The sequence below is a fragment of the Capra hircus genome (assembly GCF_001704415.2).
Source record: "Capra hircus breed San Clemente chromosome X unlocalized genomic scaffold, ASM170441v1, whole genome shotgun sequence".
Classification (NCBI taxonomy): Eukaryota; Metazoa; Chordata; class Mammalia; order Artiodactyla; family Bovidae; genus Capra; species Capra hircus.
Window position 1 is genome coordinate 20113776 of NW_017189516.1, and position 17618 is coordinate 20131393.

General features: G+C 48.1%; 1 protein-coding gene across 1 annotated transcript; it reads right to left on the minus strand.

Annotated features, from left to right (window-relative positions):
- Positions 1 to 484: 484 nt before the first annotated feature.
- ELK1 (ELK1, ETS transcription factor) lies at positions 485 to 17616 on the minus strand. Its single transcript, XM_018043748.1, has 6 exons — positions 16392 to 17616; positions 7241 to 7484; positions 4393 to 4836; positions 3272 to 3739; positions 2226 to 2327; positions 485 to 2141 (listed from the first exon to the last, which is right to left on the minus strand). The coding sequence occupies exons 2-6, from the start codon at positions 7448 to 7450 to the stop codon at positions 2043 to 2045; spliced, it is 1323 nt and encodes a 440-aa protein (XP_017899237.1). The 5' UTR covers positions 7451 to 7484; positions 16392 to 17616; the 3' UTR covers positions 485 to 2042.
- Between the last annotated feature and the right edge of the window lie 2 nt (positions 17617 to 17618).

A 17618-nucleotide genomic window follows, 5' to 3' on the forward strand; every position in this document is an offset into this window, starting at 1 on the left:
TGCAGTCTTTGCTAGTGTTTAATCTCACAGAAAGTTTTCATACATACAATCACGCATTCTGGTATCTTAAATCTCAGGCACCCATCTGGCCTCACAGCTATTTTCTCTCATACAATCAACCTCTCACACACACGCTCTCATTACTTTAGTTGATCCAACAGCCTTGCATGAATGGTTTCACACACAACCCATCTCCTAAACACTGAGTCACCTGCCTACTTACAATGAAGTTTCTCACCTATGCACTGTCCCTGACAATCTCCACTGCACTTTCAGGCCTATACAGGCTCTCACATGTTGTTTTGGTTACTCTCTCTTGCTCACCGTCAGCTTGTCCAACAGTGACTGATGAGCAGTCCCCACTTCCTTCTCGTAAACATTGTTTCACACAAAGCACCAGTTTCTGGCATAGTATCTTAATCACTCATTCAGTCTTTGTGTTTTTTTACCACCCAGCCACAATTTCTCACACAGACACAATGTCAAGTTTGTGGTTACAACTTCTACTCTCTCAATACATGACTTCACAAATGTACATGTGCAATCACAGCTTGCCAGAGTTTTCTTTTTCACACACCTGGTTACCAATCTGTAGTCTTTACTCTTTCTGACACACACCATCATGCTCTCTCTCCCATGATCAATCTCACACCCTTATGGCCTTTCACACAAAGTTGTGCCTTTGCACACAGTTATTCCCAACGGCTTCAGGGAAAAAAATGCTACCAGCCTCCAGCATCACCTTTAAAAATATATATTTACAGGAACAATTCCCCATTCTCTGGGACTCTTAGAAAAAAAATCCATTTGGGAGGAAGTAAAACGAACAGTGGAGACAGGTGTAGCACCGTCCCCCAAATCACCAAGACCCAGGTCCCTAGGCCCGGGCTGGGACGGTGCTGATGGGAGGTGAACCCAGGAGTCCTCTGAACCCACCCTCCTCCAGCCTGGAATTCAGATTGAGCAGGCTTTATGTCCCTTGTTCCTCCCTCCCAACTCCAGGGACACATAAAGGGTCCTTTGTACCCGCCCGCAGGAAAATTGGGGGGCTGGGAGGGAGTTGAAAATACACATTTGGTATCAAAAATAAACACTTGGGGGTGGCAGGGAGATCCCCCAAATCCCTTCCTTCCCACCCACCCCATCTCAGATATAGGAAGAGATACCTCCCTCTCCCTTATTGAAAAGCCCTGTTTAAAAATAGATTATACTATCAAAATGGCAGGGGGTGGGGGACAGGGAGACCTGGAGTACTGGCTGGAGGGGCCCCCCAGACGGGGACCACTCCCCAAAAATCCCTCCATTGGGAGGTAACAGGCAGGACCCCAGGAGTTTGGCAGACACAGGAATGGCTTCTCAGGGGGGAGAAGAACAAAAGGGGCATTCCTCCCTGGCCGAAAAGGTGGTTGAGAAAGGACAACCTGTCTGAGAGAAAGGCTGGGGAGGTGGAAATTCCCATCTCCAAGGGTGTGAGTCTTCCTTGGCCAAGACTCCCAAACCATTAAATGGCACAAATTCTTCCTGGACCCTTGGGGAAGGCCAGGAATAATAAACTACAACAAGCTAGCTCTTCTACCCATACCCCAAAGTGAAGACAGGGCTCCCTCAGCTCCCCAAGGGCAGGCTGAGAAATAAATAAAGAAAGGCCTGTCTCAAGCCAGACCCCGATTGTCTCATCTTGGGGAAAAAATGTGGAACACGGGGGAGATGCCCTTGCCACCCCCTCCAAAAGAGTTGGGCCAGGCTCCTCCCAGTGGCCTTCAAAAAATAAATAAATAAACCGTCCCCACCACTGCAGTAGGAGACGTATAAGAGCGGCCACTGGGGGACTGATCAAGAAGAGAGAAGTTGTATGTTTTTTTTTGTGGAAGGGTTATTGAGAGATCCTTCTTCCTAAGAATCCCTACCCAACCACAACTGGAGCACGAGTCTGTCAGCTGAACTATGTTTCTCCTTGAGACAGCTGGCTGGAGAGAAGTTCAGGGCATGGAAGGAGTAACCCCAGAAAGGGGTGGTGGTGGTTGTGGTGGTGGTGGTGATAGTCATGGCTTCTGGGGCCCTGGGGAGAGCACCACGGGGGTTGAGAGGCCATCCACGCTGATGGAAGGGATGTGCACCTGCGCGCTGCCACTGGACGGAAACTGAGGACAGAAATAGGGAGAGGTCATGGATGGGGACCGTGCTAGGGTCACTCACACTTTCTGAGATTGGGGAGCTGATCCTACCTGGAAGGAGAGCTTGGCCGGGCTACGGGGCGCAATGGGACTCAGGGTGCTCCAGAAGTGAATGCTGGGGGGCAGCGAGCTGGGCGTCAGCAGCACCGGGGTCTGTGGGGAAGGGGTGGTCAGAGCACAAGTGAGCAAGAGGGCAGCTGTGGGAAAACCAAAGGAACTTGGTTCTGGCCCCACCTGATTTCCCACTCATACTTCCAAGATCACTCCTCAAAAGTGCACAGGCCTAGACCATAACTACTGAGGCCATATCTCTGACAGCTCTGACTTCACACAGACAACTCTAACTCCAGAGGGCCCACCCCAGGCAAGACCACCTCCAAGAGCCCACCCGCTGTTTTCAAACCTCACAATCCCAGTAGCTCAGGATCAACTTCCAACTCTTATCCCTGACCTGCATGCTGCTACTGCTAAGTCACTTCAGTCGTGTCCGACTCTGTGCGATCCCATAGACGGCAGCCTACCAGGCTCCCCCGTCCCTGGGATTCTCCAGGCAAGAACACTGGAGTGGGTTGCCATTTCCTTCTCCAATGCATGAAAGTGAAAAGTGAAAGTGAAGTCATTCAGTCGTGTCCGACCCTCAGCAACCCCATGGACTGCAGCCTTCCAGGCTCCTCCGTCCATGGGATTTTCCAGGCAAGAGTATTGGAGTGGGGTGCCAGTGCCTTCTCCGCAGACCTGCATAACCTCACAGGAAACCCGCTGAGAAAATCTCAGACCCCAAAGCCCCACTCAGGTTCCTCAAGCCATGCCTCAACCCAGAAACAGTTCCTGCAGAAAGCCTCTTGGTCCCTGCCCACAAATCTCCCCAGAACCGCCCTTCTTTGGACACCTGATCCTTGGCATTGCAGACTCCTCCATCCAGTAGCAATCAAGCCTGTCCCTCCACGCAGCCAATCCCACTCGAAGGCTCCACCCTCTCACTCATTCCGAGGTAATCGCATTGGCCTTCGCGGTAAGTCTCCCTCCCCCACCCCGCGCCACCCCGCCCCAATCCCATTTGTTCCAGGTGCCAGCCCCGCCCCTTCAAAAGTTCTCACCAATGTGTGCGTAGGTAGCAGGGAAGGCGTCAGCGCTGGACCTGGCGCCTGTAGACCTGAACCAGTTCCCGATCCCGGAGTCCGTTCGGGTCCTGGTCCACCCAGCAGGCTCGGGCTGAGTGGAAGCTCCAGGTCCCGGGGCTTCCGGCCCTTCTGAGGCTGGGCAATCTCCGCGCTGGGTGTTGTGGAAGCCGTGAGGCCGCCCACCTGCGCCGCAGTTTCCATTACGACAGCGGACAGCCGGGCTGGCACGCCCTCTGCTGGAGGGACTTCTGGGTCGACTTTGGGCTCAAAGGGCTCGGCCTTGACGGCTTCCAGCACAAACCCCGCCTCCCCACTGGCTGCAGCTTCTAACTCTTCCTTGGGCTCTTCCACTTTGACTTCTGGGGGCAGTGGCCGGCCCAACCCAGGCTCCATATTTGGCTCTTCGGATTTAAGGTTTGGGGCCTCGGGTGGGGTCAGGATGACCTGGGAGAGGAACGAGTGCAGAAGGGATGCCTAAGGATTCCTGGGGTAGTGAAGCCAGTTATTTCCCATGGAAAGTGGGACCTGAGAATAGGGGCAGGTCCTTTAACAAGATGTGGTACTTTGCCAAGAAAATGGGGCTTCTGGTCCTCCTATCTGGGTTGCCTTCAGGGGTGGGACTCCAGGAGATACTGCCCCCATGTATAAAAGCAGTGGTTCTCAAAAATTTGCTTTATGGACCAGCAGCATACACCTCATCTGGAAATTTGTTAAAAATGTAGACTCTTGGGCCCATCCCCAGACTCACATAAAGAAAAACTCTGGGGGTGTCCCTCAGCATCTCTGGCTTAAAAAGCCCTCTAAGTGCTTTCTGATGAGTGCTAAAAGCGTGAGAGCCAGTGCATTAAGCAAATACATTCAAGGGCACCTACTACATATTGGGTGTACTGCTAATTGTAGTGCACTCAATTTCCTTCTTCCTTCCCAGGGTTTGAATAGTTTTCCTCCCCATCTCTTTCTCCAAGGGGACTTCTGTGTCTCTCCTTCCATTATATCATCTTTAACAGGACATTATGTCCCTCCTCTTCCCAGTCCCTCTCTTCATTTGGGAACTGTACATCCCTCCTCTTGCTGAAATTCCATATTCCAGTCCTTACCTGCAGAGGCAGGCCAGCCTCCTCAGCTTCCAGGCAGGCCTCCAAGGGGTTTGGACTGGTGCTCCTGCTCCCCGAGGGAGGCACTGCTACTCCTGCAGGGCCGGTGTTGGGGAGCACTGTGGAAGGTCGAGGGTGAGAGGGCGGTTGTGGCTGCAGGGACTGGATGGTGAAGGTGGAATAGAGGCCTGAGCGCATGTAATCATTTCGGCTGCTGCGCGCCAAGCCGCCTGGGCCTGCCATTCCTGCACCCTTGAGTGTGCCTGGCTTCCCAGAGGCAGTGTCCCCGGGGATGGCGTGTACAGCTGTGGCGCCTGCATTTGCCAGAGTGGAGGTGACAGACACCTCAGGCTGAGGCGGGCAGTCCTCAGTGGAGCACCCTGCGACCTCAGGGTAGGACACAAACTTGTAGACAAACTTCTGGCCGCTCACTTTGCGGATGATATTCTGGTAAGGGGGAAGAGACAGGATAGAGTGTCTTAGAAGAAAGGGCTAGAGAGAGAGCGTGGACGGTGAGGAGTGTCTCCTGGTGTATTTTTCCCTTTATGCCTCTCCTGTCCTTTTACATATACACTGTCCTTGCTCAGTGTCTGTGTCCCCATAGGGTCCTCTTCCCAGCTTCTTTCACATCTCACTCACCTCTTCATCTGAGGCCTCCTCCCGTCTCCCCTACTTTCTACTACTCTTCCCCAGCCCGATTTCCCTGTCTTCTCCTCCAGCTTCTTCCCCTTCTGTCTCCCCACTGCATAATCCTTCCTTTAGTCTACTGCCCTTCTCCCTGCCACACCTCAGTCCCATCCATGCCCGTCCAAGTCCCCCTCTGTCATACTCCCATCTCCTTCTGTTAGGTTCCCCCACCCTACCTTAGATACACATGGCCACACCCCCTGGCTCCTCTCCACACTGGGACCCAACTAGGGAAGCAGATCTAGGAACAGGCTTTCCTCTTGGCTCCTGGAACCAGGGGTGTCTGTGGGCTAACAGGGCCAGGCCCTGGGGGTGGCTGCCAGGACACGGTTTTGGAGTCTAGCTAATGCAGTAAGACAGGGAAATGAAGTCACTGATATAAATGTTGGAAGAGACTAAATGAATATGGAAGAATATGGTGATGAATTGTTAATAAATATGAATTATTAGAGGATGATTTAAAGCTCTTGACACAGCCGTGAAACAGGGCAAAGTCATCAGGGTGGAGAGGATGAGGAGCCTTATTCTTAATACCACCGAAGAGGTTTAAGCTGAAACAATTGGAAAATGAAGTAACTGATAGCAACTAACAAGAATTTAAAATACTGGTATAAATACTGTGGGAATCTTAAGGCTGGCTTGGGTGGGTCACAGAGCACGTTTGGGGTATTTCAGGATAGCCCTGGAGGATCTCAGGGATGTTCTGGTGGTTTCAGTGCATAGAGTGAGGCAGACTCATTATGAATAGTGTTCTGGAGGTTTGAGCTAAAGGATTAAAATATAAAAATATAAAAAATATAAATATATTTAAAAAAATGAAATAAATGCTGTAAGTGAGTTAAGGTTGGGCAGCAGCACCGGTCTAGGGCTGTTCTGAGGGACAAGAGGCATCTGGGGGGCACTAAGGCACCCTAAGGACATCTTCATGTTGGCCACAAATGTCACAGGGTGGGTTTGTGTTTCTCAGAAAAGGAATGAAAAGGGAGACTCATTAATATTGTCTGAGAAGTTTCAGTGTGGGGTGAGAGGAAAGGGAATTGGATGAAGGCAGTCAAAAGGCACAAACTTCCAGTTATAAGAAAAGTAAGTACTAGGGATATAATGTATAACATGATAAATGATTCACACTGCTGTATGTTATATATGAAAGTTAAGAGTGTAAAGAATTTTTTTCCTTTTTATTTTGTATCTGTATGAGCTGGTGGATGTTTATTTAACTTATTGTGATAATTATTTCTTGATGTATACAAGTCAAATCTTTATGCTGTACACCTTAAACTTATACAGTAATGTGTGTCAATCATACTGCAGTAAAACTGGAAGAGGAAAAACATTGTTTTGGAAGTTTCAGGTAAAGAAATAAGAAAATGAAATAACTGGTATAAATGTGAGGGGGGATATCTAGCACTGGTTTGGCAGTCTGAGAGGAAAAGATAAGCAAAATTTATAATTTTAGCTACAGGAATAAGATGATAAAATAAAATAACTGATATAAATATTGGAGAGGACTAGTGTTGCTCTGGGAATACAAGAGGATGGGGTGTGGAGCGGACATTATACACATTGTTTTGGAGGTCTTAGCTAACGAAATCAAATATGAAAAGAATTGATAAAAATGTTGAGGGTCTTGGAGGATGAGATAAACAAAGGTTAGGATAATGCTATCATGGAGACTTTGATTCTAAGAATAAGGCTATTCTAGAATTCTTATTCTGGGATAAGAGCAGACCATGAAATACCTGGGGGAACCCAGGACTGTTCCAGGATGAGGAAGACTCATTATTAATAGTGTTTTCAAAAGTTTTGGTCAGAGGAATAAGGAATAAGGCAAGAAAATGAAATGTTGTGTGGGGTGTGGTTGGGACAGAAGGACTCTGGGGATCTCAGAAAGAATGGAGTGAGTAGGGGTCAGTATTAATGTTGCTTTGAAGGTTTTAGCCAAAGTTAAAATACAAGAAAATAAAATAACTGGAATAAATGCTTGGGGGCCCCAACATTGGTCTGAAAGTACCAGAGGATGGGGTAAAAAATGGTAAATTTTAATACTGTTTTCAAAACTAGAGCTAGATCAAATTAAGACAAGAAAATGAAATAACTGGTATAAATGTTTGCTGGTGTGGGGGGCGGGGGAGTGGGGTCCCAGCCCTGGTCTCAGACACCTTACCTTGTCATAATAGTACCGCAAAGCCCGGCTGAGCTTGTCATAGTTCATGTTGGTCTTATTCTTGCGCAGCCCCCACAGCCGGGCCACCTCCTCAGCGTCCACCAGCTTGAACTCACCGCCATCCCGTGAGGTCCAGGAGATGATGTGGCCATTGCCTTGCTCTCTTAGCAGCTGCAGCAGAAACTGCCACAGCGTCACAGAAGGGTCCATCGCTGGGGAAGTACTCACGCCATCCCAGGGGTACCTGGAGGGCAGACAGCTCAGAACTAAGAGGCTGTGAGTACATAAAGGGGAAGAGGTCAGTAGGAGAAAGATTCCTTTCTTTCCACCTTGCCTCCACCTCTGTCCTCAGCTACCACCATCATTCCCTGAGTACCCTCAGCCTGGCTTTGGATGATGGAAGGGTGGGATGAGAATTTTGGAAATGATACGATAGTGTGAATACGTTCTGCCTGTGGGACAAATGTGAACCTCTGGGGGCCAAAGGGCAGACTGTGCTAGGCAGAATAATGTCCCCCACCCAAAGATGTCCACGTTCTAATTTCTGGAAACTGAATATGTTACATGGCAAAAGGAACTTTGCAGATGGGTTTAAGGTTATGGACCTTAAGCTAGAGAGATGTTTGGGTGAGCTCAATCTAATCACATGAAGCTTCCAGAAAGGAAAGTAGCCCTGCTAACACCTGGATTTTAGCCTGGTGAGACCTGTGCTGACCTTCTGACCTCCAGAACTCTTAAGAGAATAATTTGTGTTGTTTTAAGCAGTTAAACACAAGCTGGAATCAAGATTGCTGAGAGAAATATCAATAACCTCAGATATGCAGATGACACCACCCTTATGGCAGAAAGTGAAGAAGAACTAAAGAGCCTTTTGATGAAAGTGAAAGAGGAGAGTGAAAAAGCTGTCTTAAAACTCAACACTCAGAAAATGAAGATCATGGCATCTGGTCCCATCACTTCATGGCAAACAGATGGGGAAACAGTGGAAACAGTGATAGACTTTATTTTGAAGTCACTGAAGATGGTAACTGCAGCCATGAAATTAAAAAATGCTTCCTCCTTGGAAGAAAAGTTATGACCAACCTAGACAGCATATTAAAAAGCAGAGACATTACTTTGCCAACAAAGGTCCATCTAGTCAAAGCTATGGTTTTTCCAGTAGTCATGTGTGGATAAGAGTTCGACTATAAAGAAAGCTGAGCGCCAAAGAATTGATGCTTTTGAACTGTGGTGTTGGAGAAGACTCTTGAGAGTCCCCTGGGCAGCAAGGAGATCAGTCCATCCTAAAGGAATAAGTCCTGAATATTCATTGGAAGGACTGATGCTGAAGCTGAAACTCCAATTCTTTGGCCACCTAATGGGAAGACTGACTTATTTGAAAAGACCCTGATGCTGGGAAAGATTGAAGGTTGGAGGAGAAGGGGATGACAGAGGATGAGATGGTTGGATGGCATCACCGACTCAATCAATGGACATGAGTTTGAGTAAACTCCGGGAGTTGGTGATGGATAGGGAGGCCTGGTGTGCTGCAGTCCATGCGGTTGCAAAGAGTCAGACACAACTGAGTGACTGAACTGAACTGAAAGCAGTTAAAAGTTTGTGATAATTTGTTACAGCATGAATAGAAAACCAGAGCAATGCCCCTCACCTGAATATTTTCATTTGCACCTTCTACCACATCAAATACCAAGTTTCCCAGGAGGTTCCCTCTGTCAGCACCTCATAAAGGCTGTTTACTCCATGCTGGGTTCCCTTCCTCTGCTTTTAAGTCTTCTCCTTTGTTCAAGTCTCAGCCCCAAGGAGCCTTGACTTTATGAAAATTCCTGACACTGAAATGTCTGCTCTCTTCTGTCTACCCCATGCTCCTCTGACCTGTTCCTTTCCTTCTGATTCTCCTTCTTGACAACAGCAATAATGAACATCTACTGAGTGCTAAATGTGTGCCAGGCATTGTACCAATTAGAGGCAATATGGCCTATTGGACGATCACCCAGGCTCCAGAGCCAGACTGCCAGGGCTGGAATCCTCATTCTGCTACTTATTAGCAGTGTGACCCTGGGTGTGTTCTTTAACCTCTTTGGGCCTCATTTTTTCCATCTCTAAAATAGATGATAATACCACCTAGCTCACAGGGTTACTGTACAGTAAATATACTATGCCTGGGGTATGATAAGCTCTTACAAAACATCCATTTCTAATTTGTTCCTAATTCTTTATCTGCTATACAGAATATCCATTTCTAATTTGTTCCTTACTCCTTTTCTGCTACTCTAAAACCTGATTTGAAACAAAGTAAGGCCTTTTGTGGTCTTTATGGATCTTCACTTGGTGTGATTGTTCATACATCTTGCTGCAGAAATCTGAATGTAGCTGATTACAGAGCCCACTAAGAGTATTACGTAACATCTCGTATGTGTACCTTGTTACTTTTCTAAAATCTGAAAAATTCAAAATTGTGAAACACATCTGGCCCCAAGGGTTTTAGATAAGGGCATGTAGACCTCGATTGCTATTTTTACAGCTATTGACTCATTTCTCTCCCATCACAACGTTGGAAAATAGGTACTCTTATTATCTCTAATTTATAAAGGAGGAAGCTGAGGCACAAAATGTCTAAATGACATTTACATACCACACAGCTCTAAGTGGCAGAGTCAAGATTTGGACCCAGGCAGCCAAGTTCCAGTTGTCTGAGCTTTTTAACCATTAGACTAAACTGCCTCTCATACTGACTATTCCCTCAGCATGTCATGCACAGAATAGGACCTTCCCTGGCCTTCTTCCCCCCAACCTATTAACTGCTCCTTTTGCTGAGTGTGAGTTGGAAATAAACATGAACTTCCTATTCCTTAAGGAAAGAGTTTTTATCATCACCCAGCTGGGACTGCTGGATTAAGAAAGAATGTCTTTCTATAATTTATAGCTTGAGTCTTTAATCTGTAATGAAATACAGTCTGATCCTCTTATGTCTGAGCTGTTTCGAAGTTCATTTGGCAGACACAGTTTCAGGCAATTATGTAAGTCATAAGGCCACAAAGTATCCAGATTACAGTCCCGTCATCAGAAACCTTGCTTGGTTTATTTGGAAGGCCTGTTTGTTTCAGAGGCAGAGAGTCCACTGTGACTCCTGGTGGTGACAACAGGCAATTTTACCAGTTCCCCTTTCAGCAGCCACAGAATCTATCACTTAAGGTGAAACCTGACAGTTGGCTTCAAGCCTCAGCAGCACACGAGGTTTTGTATTTTGTTTATTATCACATCTCCCACATAATCCCTAACAAGAGTTCTAGTCATATGCCTCTCTCAGATGCATTTACTTCTCTTTATTTCATTCATTTAGCAAGCATTTATAGAGGGCTTGCTGTGGGCCAGGTGCTGGGGAGACAGCAGTGGATACAACAAAAATCCCTGCTCTGGCATAACTCCCGTTTTAGTGGGGAAGACAGACAAGAAGCAAGATAAACAAGAATTCTTCAGATGGTGATAAGAGCTCTGGAAAAAAAAACAAAGAAGCAGGGAGAAGTTATTTTCTGAAAAGGTATTCACTGTGGAGGTGATATTTGAGCAAAGACCTAAGAGAGGTGAAGGTATCAGTTTTGTGACAACCTGGAAAGCAGTCATCCAGGCAGAGGAAATAGCTCTGGTGAAGGAACCTGAGGCTGGAGAGCCTGGCAGGTCAGAGGAAGGCAAAGAAATCTGGCACGGTCAGAGAGAAAACAGTGAAGGGAAAGTATCAGCAGTAGGAGCTGAGAGCAGAGGGGCAATGGAGGCCAGACTGTGTGAGGCTCTTTTAGGCCAGGAAGGGCTTTGACTTGACTGAATAAGATAGGAGCCATGAGATGGCTGTGAGCAGAGAAGTGACAGGCTGTGACTTGGATTTTAACAGACCCTCAGGCTGTTGTGAGGAGAACCAGCTGTAGGGGCTGAAGAGGCTACTGCAATAGTCCACGTAAGAGATGGTGGTGTTAGCAGTGGAACTGGTGAGAAGCGGCTGAGTTCTGGATAAAACCTGAAGACAGAACGAATGGAATTTGTTGACAGATAGCACTAGGGGTGGGGTGGGGTGAGAGGTGACTCTAGGTTTGTGGCCTGATCACCTGCGATAGGGGCCCTGCGGGAGAGCATGTTTTGAAGGGAGAACATGGGGTCAGATTTAGAAATGGTCAGTCTCAGAGGCCTGTGAAACACCTACATGTATGCCAGGAATAATATTACCAATTTAAAAAACAGGAACCAGCCACATAGCCCTTACCATTTTAGTCATTTGACTCATTCAATCCTCAAACCAACATCATGGGTGGTCACTCTCATTACCCTCCCATGTTCCAGGTGAGGAAATGGAGGCACAGAGAAGTAATATAACTTGCCTAAGATCACAAAGAGACAGGGATCAAACTCTGGCAGTTTGGCTCTAGGCAGTGATCCTAGCCACTTTGTTCCACCTGCTCTCCATAGAGCAAAACTGAGGGGGACAGGAATGCTATTTTACACAGGGTGTTCAGGGAGGGCTTCCCTGAGGAAGTGACATATCAGCAGAAATCTGAAGGAGGGGAGGTAGCAAGCCATGCTGACATCTGTGGGAAGGGTCTTTCAAGCACAGGGAACAGAATGTACAAAGGCTCTGAGGTGGACTGAAGCTTGGCATGTTACATCGTGGGCACCCTGAGTTCATCCAGTTCCCATCTCTAAGGATATGCATGTGCTGTTCTCCCTGCCAGGAGTGTCCTTCCCTCTTTTCAACATACGATGAACCCTTTATTACACACATCATTAAGTTCTGAGATCTCCCAGGCAGAATTAATTCTTCCTCTGTGTGATGAATAACCTGTCTACCCCAGCAGATCTTTCTTCTCTCTGGCTTGCCAGCCTCATACTCCTCTATCCTGTTCTAGCTCTGTGACCATGAGCAAGTTACTCAACCTCTCTGGGTCTGTTCCTGTACCTATAAAATGGGGGATATGCCACTCTCAAAGTTAAGTATCTTCGAGATACACCGACTCTGAAAGGTTTCTGGGAGGATTAAATGTCAGTATATGCCAACATCCGCTGGATCATCGAAAAAGCAAGAGAGTTCCAGAAAAACATCTATTTCTGCTTTATTGACTATGCCAAAGCCTTCGACTGTGTGGATCACAATAAACTAGGGAAAATTCTGAAAGAGATGGTAATAACAGACCCCTGACCTGCCTCTTGAGAAACCTGTATGCAGGTCAGGAAGCAACAGTTAGAACTGGACATGGAACAGGCTGGTTCCAAATAAGGAAAGGAGTACGTCAAGGCTGTATACTGTCACCCTGCTTATTTAACTTATATGCAGAGTACATCAATAACCTTAGATATGCAGATGACACCACCCTTATGACAGAAAGTGAAGAAGAACTAAAGAGTTCTTGATGAAAGTGAAAGAGGAGAGTGAAAAAGCTGGCTTAAAGCTCAACATTCAGAAAACTAAGATCATGGCATCCGGTCCCATCAATTCATGGCAAATAGATGGGGAAACAGTGGAAACAGTGGCCGACTTTATTTGGGGGGGCTCTAAAATCACTGCAGATGGTGATTGCAGCCATGAAATTAAAGGTAAGGTCAGAGAAGTTATTTATTTTATTAATTCACAAGGCAACCCACTCCAGTATTCTTGCCTGGAAAGAAAGTTATGACCAACCTAGACAGCATATTAAAAAGCAGAGACATTATTTTATCACCAAAGGTCCATCTAGTCAAGGCTATGGTTTTTCCAGTAGTCATGTATGGATGTGAGAGTTGGACTATAAAGAAAGCTGAGTGCCGAAGAATTGATGCTTTTGAACTGTGGTATTGGAGAAGACTCTTGAGAGTCCCTTGACTGCAAGGAGATCCAACCAGTCCATCCTAAAGGAGATCAGTCCTGGGTGTTCACTGGAAGGACTGATGTTGAAGCTGAAACTCCAATACTCTGGCCACCTGATGGGAAGAGCTGACTCATTTGAAAAGACCCTGATGCTGGGAAAGATTGAGGGCAGGGGGAGAAGGGGATGACAGAGGATGAGATGGTTGGATGGCATCAATGACTCAATGGACATGAGTTTGGGTAAACTCTTTGAAGTTGGTGATGGACAGGGAGGCCTGGCATGCTGCAGTTCATGGGGTCACTAAGAGTCGGACACGACTGAGCAACTGAACTGAAATGTAAAGGACTTTTGCTCCAGCCACGCTGGCCTCCTTCATGGCCCTTGAACACGCCAGGCACAATCCCTCCTCAGGGCCTTTGCATTGGCTGTTCCTTCTGCCTGGTACACTCTTCCCTTACACATCATGGGTCCCTTCCTGAACTCCTTTAAGCCTTAATTCAAGTGTCACCTTCTAAATGAGGCCTGCCCTGTGCCTAAGATTCTAACCACCCTGATACTCTATTCCAACCTTCCCTTCTTCACTTTCCTTCCTTAGCACTTGTCTAACATACTAATTAGACTGACTTATTTATATAGTCTGCACTCTTAGCAAATGTCTGTTCCACAAAGGCAGGGATTTCCGCCTGTTTTGTTCCCTTTCATATCCCCAGCACCTAGAAGAATGCCTGGTGCTCAGTAAGTGTTGAATAAACAGTCCTGACTGACTAGCCTCTTAACTAACTCTCTTATGCCCTCTTCATCTCCATCTGTCCCCAACTCTGATTTGTCTGAAATTGTTATTTTCTCCATTCATTTGTGCAATAAATTCTTATCAAGTACTAGGTAAGAATTTTAGGTGTTGGAGACCTAGCAGTGAATAAGCAGACAGAAAGAGTTCCTCATGGGACTCCCATTTTAATGGGGAAAGACAATAAATATGATAAACTGGTAAACAGAGTGCCTGACAGTGATAAAGGGCAAAAACACAAATAAAGCAGAAAAAGGGCCTGAGTCCTGCTAGGTGTGCAGGTTCAGATGGTCAGGGACAGGTGACATTTGAACAGAGTCCTGAAAGGAACCATGCAGAGATGGGGGTAGACTGTTCCAGGCAGAAAAAATAGCCAAGGCAAAGACCCCAAGGCTGGATTTCTCCTGGTGTTTCTGAGGATGAGTGAGGTCATTGTGGCTGGAAGAGAGTTAGGGGTGGGTAGGAGGTAAGGTCTGGAGAAGGCAGTGGCACCCCACTCCAGTACTCTTGCCTGGAAAATCCCATGGATGGAGGAGCCTGGTAGGCTGTAGTTCATGGAGTCGCTAGGAGTCGGACACGACTGAGCAACTTCACTTTTACTTTTCACTTTCATGCACTGGAAAAGGAAATGGCAACCCACTCCAGTGTTCTTGCCTGGAGAATCCCAGGGACGGGGGAGCCTGGTGGGCTGCTATCTCTGGGGCCGCACAGTCAGACACAACTGAGGCGACTTAGCAGCAGCAGCAGCAGCAGGAGGTAAGGTCAGAGAAGTTATTTGCTTTATTAATTCACAAGGCAACCCACTCCAGTATTCTTGCCTGGAAAATTCCATGGACAGCGGAGCCTGGCAGGCTACAGTCCATGGGGTCGCAAGAGAATAGGACATGACAGAGAAACTCCACACGCACATTCCTTATTTACCCTGGAGGGGATTCTAGTTCTGATGCCCCCACTTTACCAATGAGGAAACAGGAGAAGAGAGAGAGTGGTTAAATCATAAAGGTCACATAGCTGCTGGAATCGGGTGTGGATATGTCCTGAGACAAGGTGTGGAATGGAGACAGCTGAGGGAACAGCAAAAACCAAAGCGTGGAGATAGGAACTAATTTGTTTTTTTAAAGAATGAGGCCTCAAGTGGGGTGAGATGAAGTGAGAGAGGAAAGCATCAAAAATTATCCTATGTTCTGAGGAGCAATCTAATCTGATACCTACTGGATCACCTTTGAGTAAGGTATCCCTATGCTGAACTTCCCTCAATACCTATCTTAAAGGTTGCATTAAATGAGCTCATTAACATAAAGCATTTTGCCTGGTACAAGTAGGTGCTCAATAAATGTTAGCTTCTATTGGCAATATCACTATCACTAATGTATTCATTTACTGGAGTGAGGTAGGATGTCTCAGTGGTTAAAAGTGTGTATGAGAAAGTGTGTTCTAGGGTAAAAAAGACCTAAGTTCAACAAGCACACAGGCTGATCCACGATTAAGGAAGGAGGGTGGCAGGGAAGGCCATGGACTGATCCACCACCATGAAAGAAGGGGGAAAATAAAAGCACACATGTTGACCCTCCTGGAGGGATTACAAGGCACTGGACTCATAGGATATTATACCAGAAGGGAAGGGTGTGAACGCAAGCACATGGGTGGCAGGAAGGCCAATGGACAGATCCACAGTAAAGGTGTGTATGTGCGTAAAGGCTCACCTTATTTACTAGGAGCAAGGAGATCAGAAAGCACATTGACTCCTGCACAATAGTGGAGAGCCATCCCACAGACTGATTAAAAGGAGAGGAGGACAAGGCCATGGACTGGGCTACTGAAAATGGGGAGATAAAACGCATTAAACTGATCCACTCTTAAGGAAGGGAGAAGCCCAAGGACTGGAGTGACAGTCTACAAAAAAGGGAGAATAGGGCAACGGGCTAATAAGCAGGGGCACGTGAAAAACAAGCATGTAGACGGATCCACTGTAAAGTGGTGTGTGTGTGATAAATCCATGAACTGATGCACTGGAGGCACGAATACAAGTTCACAGATTAACTCATTGTTTGGTGGTGGGGGGGGGGTGGTGGTGGTGTACAACGCTACGGATTGACTAACTACACGAACAGTAAGGGTGGAAAAACAAGGCCACAGAAAGGGCCCCTGAAAGTTGAGGACAGGAGAAATACAAACACTCAGATGCACCTACGGTCAAGGAGTCGGACACTGCCGGAAACTGGTTCCCTATAAGCGTGGGGTGGGGGGCAAGACCACAGACCAGTCTACTGTAAGGTGGGGTGGGGAGAAACACAAGCACGAAGACTGATCCATTATAAAACAGAAAGGGGGGTTAGGCCACGGTCAGATCCACTACAAGGGGCGATGGGAGGGGACAATGCCACAGGCAAGTCCACCAGCCGTAGTGGCGGCGGTGGGGAGCCGAACACCAGCAGGGCTTGGGCCAAGCCACATCTCCCCCCCCCCACCCCGCGGGGGCGGGAAGGATACTTGGGGTCATGGACCCGGCCCTCCAACCTCCAGGCCCCGGACTCACCTGTGCGTAGAGGAGCGGTGGTGTTGGCAGCTCCGGGGGGCGGGGGCTCCATGCGCTGCCCCACCGCCCCCCAGGCCCGGGCTTCCGAGGCGGAGGCGGCGGCGGCGGCGGCGGAGGCGGCGGCGGCGGCGGCGGCGGCGGCGGCAGCACCTAGAAGCCGCCCCTGCGTTTCTTCACCGCTCACGTGGGCCCGTGAAGGAGGAGCCGAGCGTTCTGCCGCTCGCTAATTGGCCAAAGTACCATGGATCGACCGCGCGGCTTCCAGGGCTGGGGAGGCGGACACTGCTCCACAGACCTATGCTGTGATTGGCCCGAGGGGAACTGATGGAACGCTGATGGCCGCCTGGGTTCCGAAGAGGAGAGCTCGGCCCTGCGGTGCTTCACGCTGATTGGCTCAAGACAGACTGATAGGCCGGGGGCGATTGACAAGGTTTTGGGGGCGCCTGCCTCGCATGGATTGGCCTATATGGGATTGATGGAAGACAGCCAGCCTCTGAGGATACGGGTGATTAGGTCCTGCTTTCTGCTGATTGGCTACCGAGCGACTCCTAGACGGCTGCCAAAACCCCAACTGGGCGGTGCCGAACTCCACGCAGCTCAGCGGAAGCAAGACTTGTATAGAAGTACACAGGCATACCAGCCCGCAGGGGTGGGGGAGAGGGGGGTCTGGGTACTGCGTAGGCGGGCAGGGTAACTGTGTAGTGATTGGCTGGAAAAGACGAATTTAGAACGGAGCAGCTGCCAGACATACAAAAGTGTGTGCTGAGTGGCGGAAACTAAATACCTACGGGGGAGGGGTCGAGCTGCAACCAGTTACAAACAGGCGGAACCTGGCTTTGCATGGATTGGCAGAAGCTGGACTCAACCTAGAATAGAGACCAGACCAGGGAGGGCGGGATCAGCCCTAGACCCATTGCTGGAAGCTGGAACTACTTAGCGGCTGGGGCAAGGCCAAGGTTGAGCCTAGATGGGCGTGAGTGTAATTTAAGGTACCTGAGGAACGACTGGGGTGTGGGAGAAAGGTAAACCTTCCGGCCAGGAGTGAAAGGCTGAATTGCTTTGGGGAGCAAACCTCCACCATGAATCGGCCCATTCTCTGGTAATTCATAGTAGTGTACGTGAAAAGAAATGTGTCAGGTGGGGGCCCAGGTTGCCAAGGCAATGGTAGAGCGGGCACAGAAGTCAAATAGCAGGACTTCAGTGGTGCATTAATGGTCCCACACAGAC

Bases quoted from the DNA above. Each gene is read 5' to 3' on its own strand.
- ELK1 (XM_018043748.1), bottom strand. From the start codon at position 7,450: ATGGACCCTTCTGTGACGCTGTGGCAGTTTCTGCTGCAGCTGCTAAGA. The intron at 3,740-4,392 runs GTAAGGACTGGA...TTCCTCTCCCAG, and splicing joins AGGCTGGCCTGCCTCTGCAG to GTCATCCTGACCCCACCCGA. The intron at 2,328-3,271 runs GTGAGAACTTTT...CCTTCCCCACAG, and splicing joins TGCTACCTACGCACACATTG to ACCCCGGTGCTGCTGACGCC.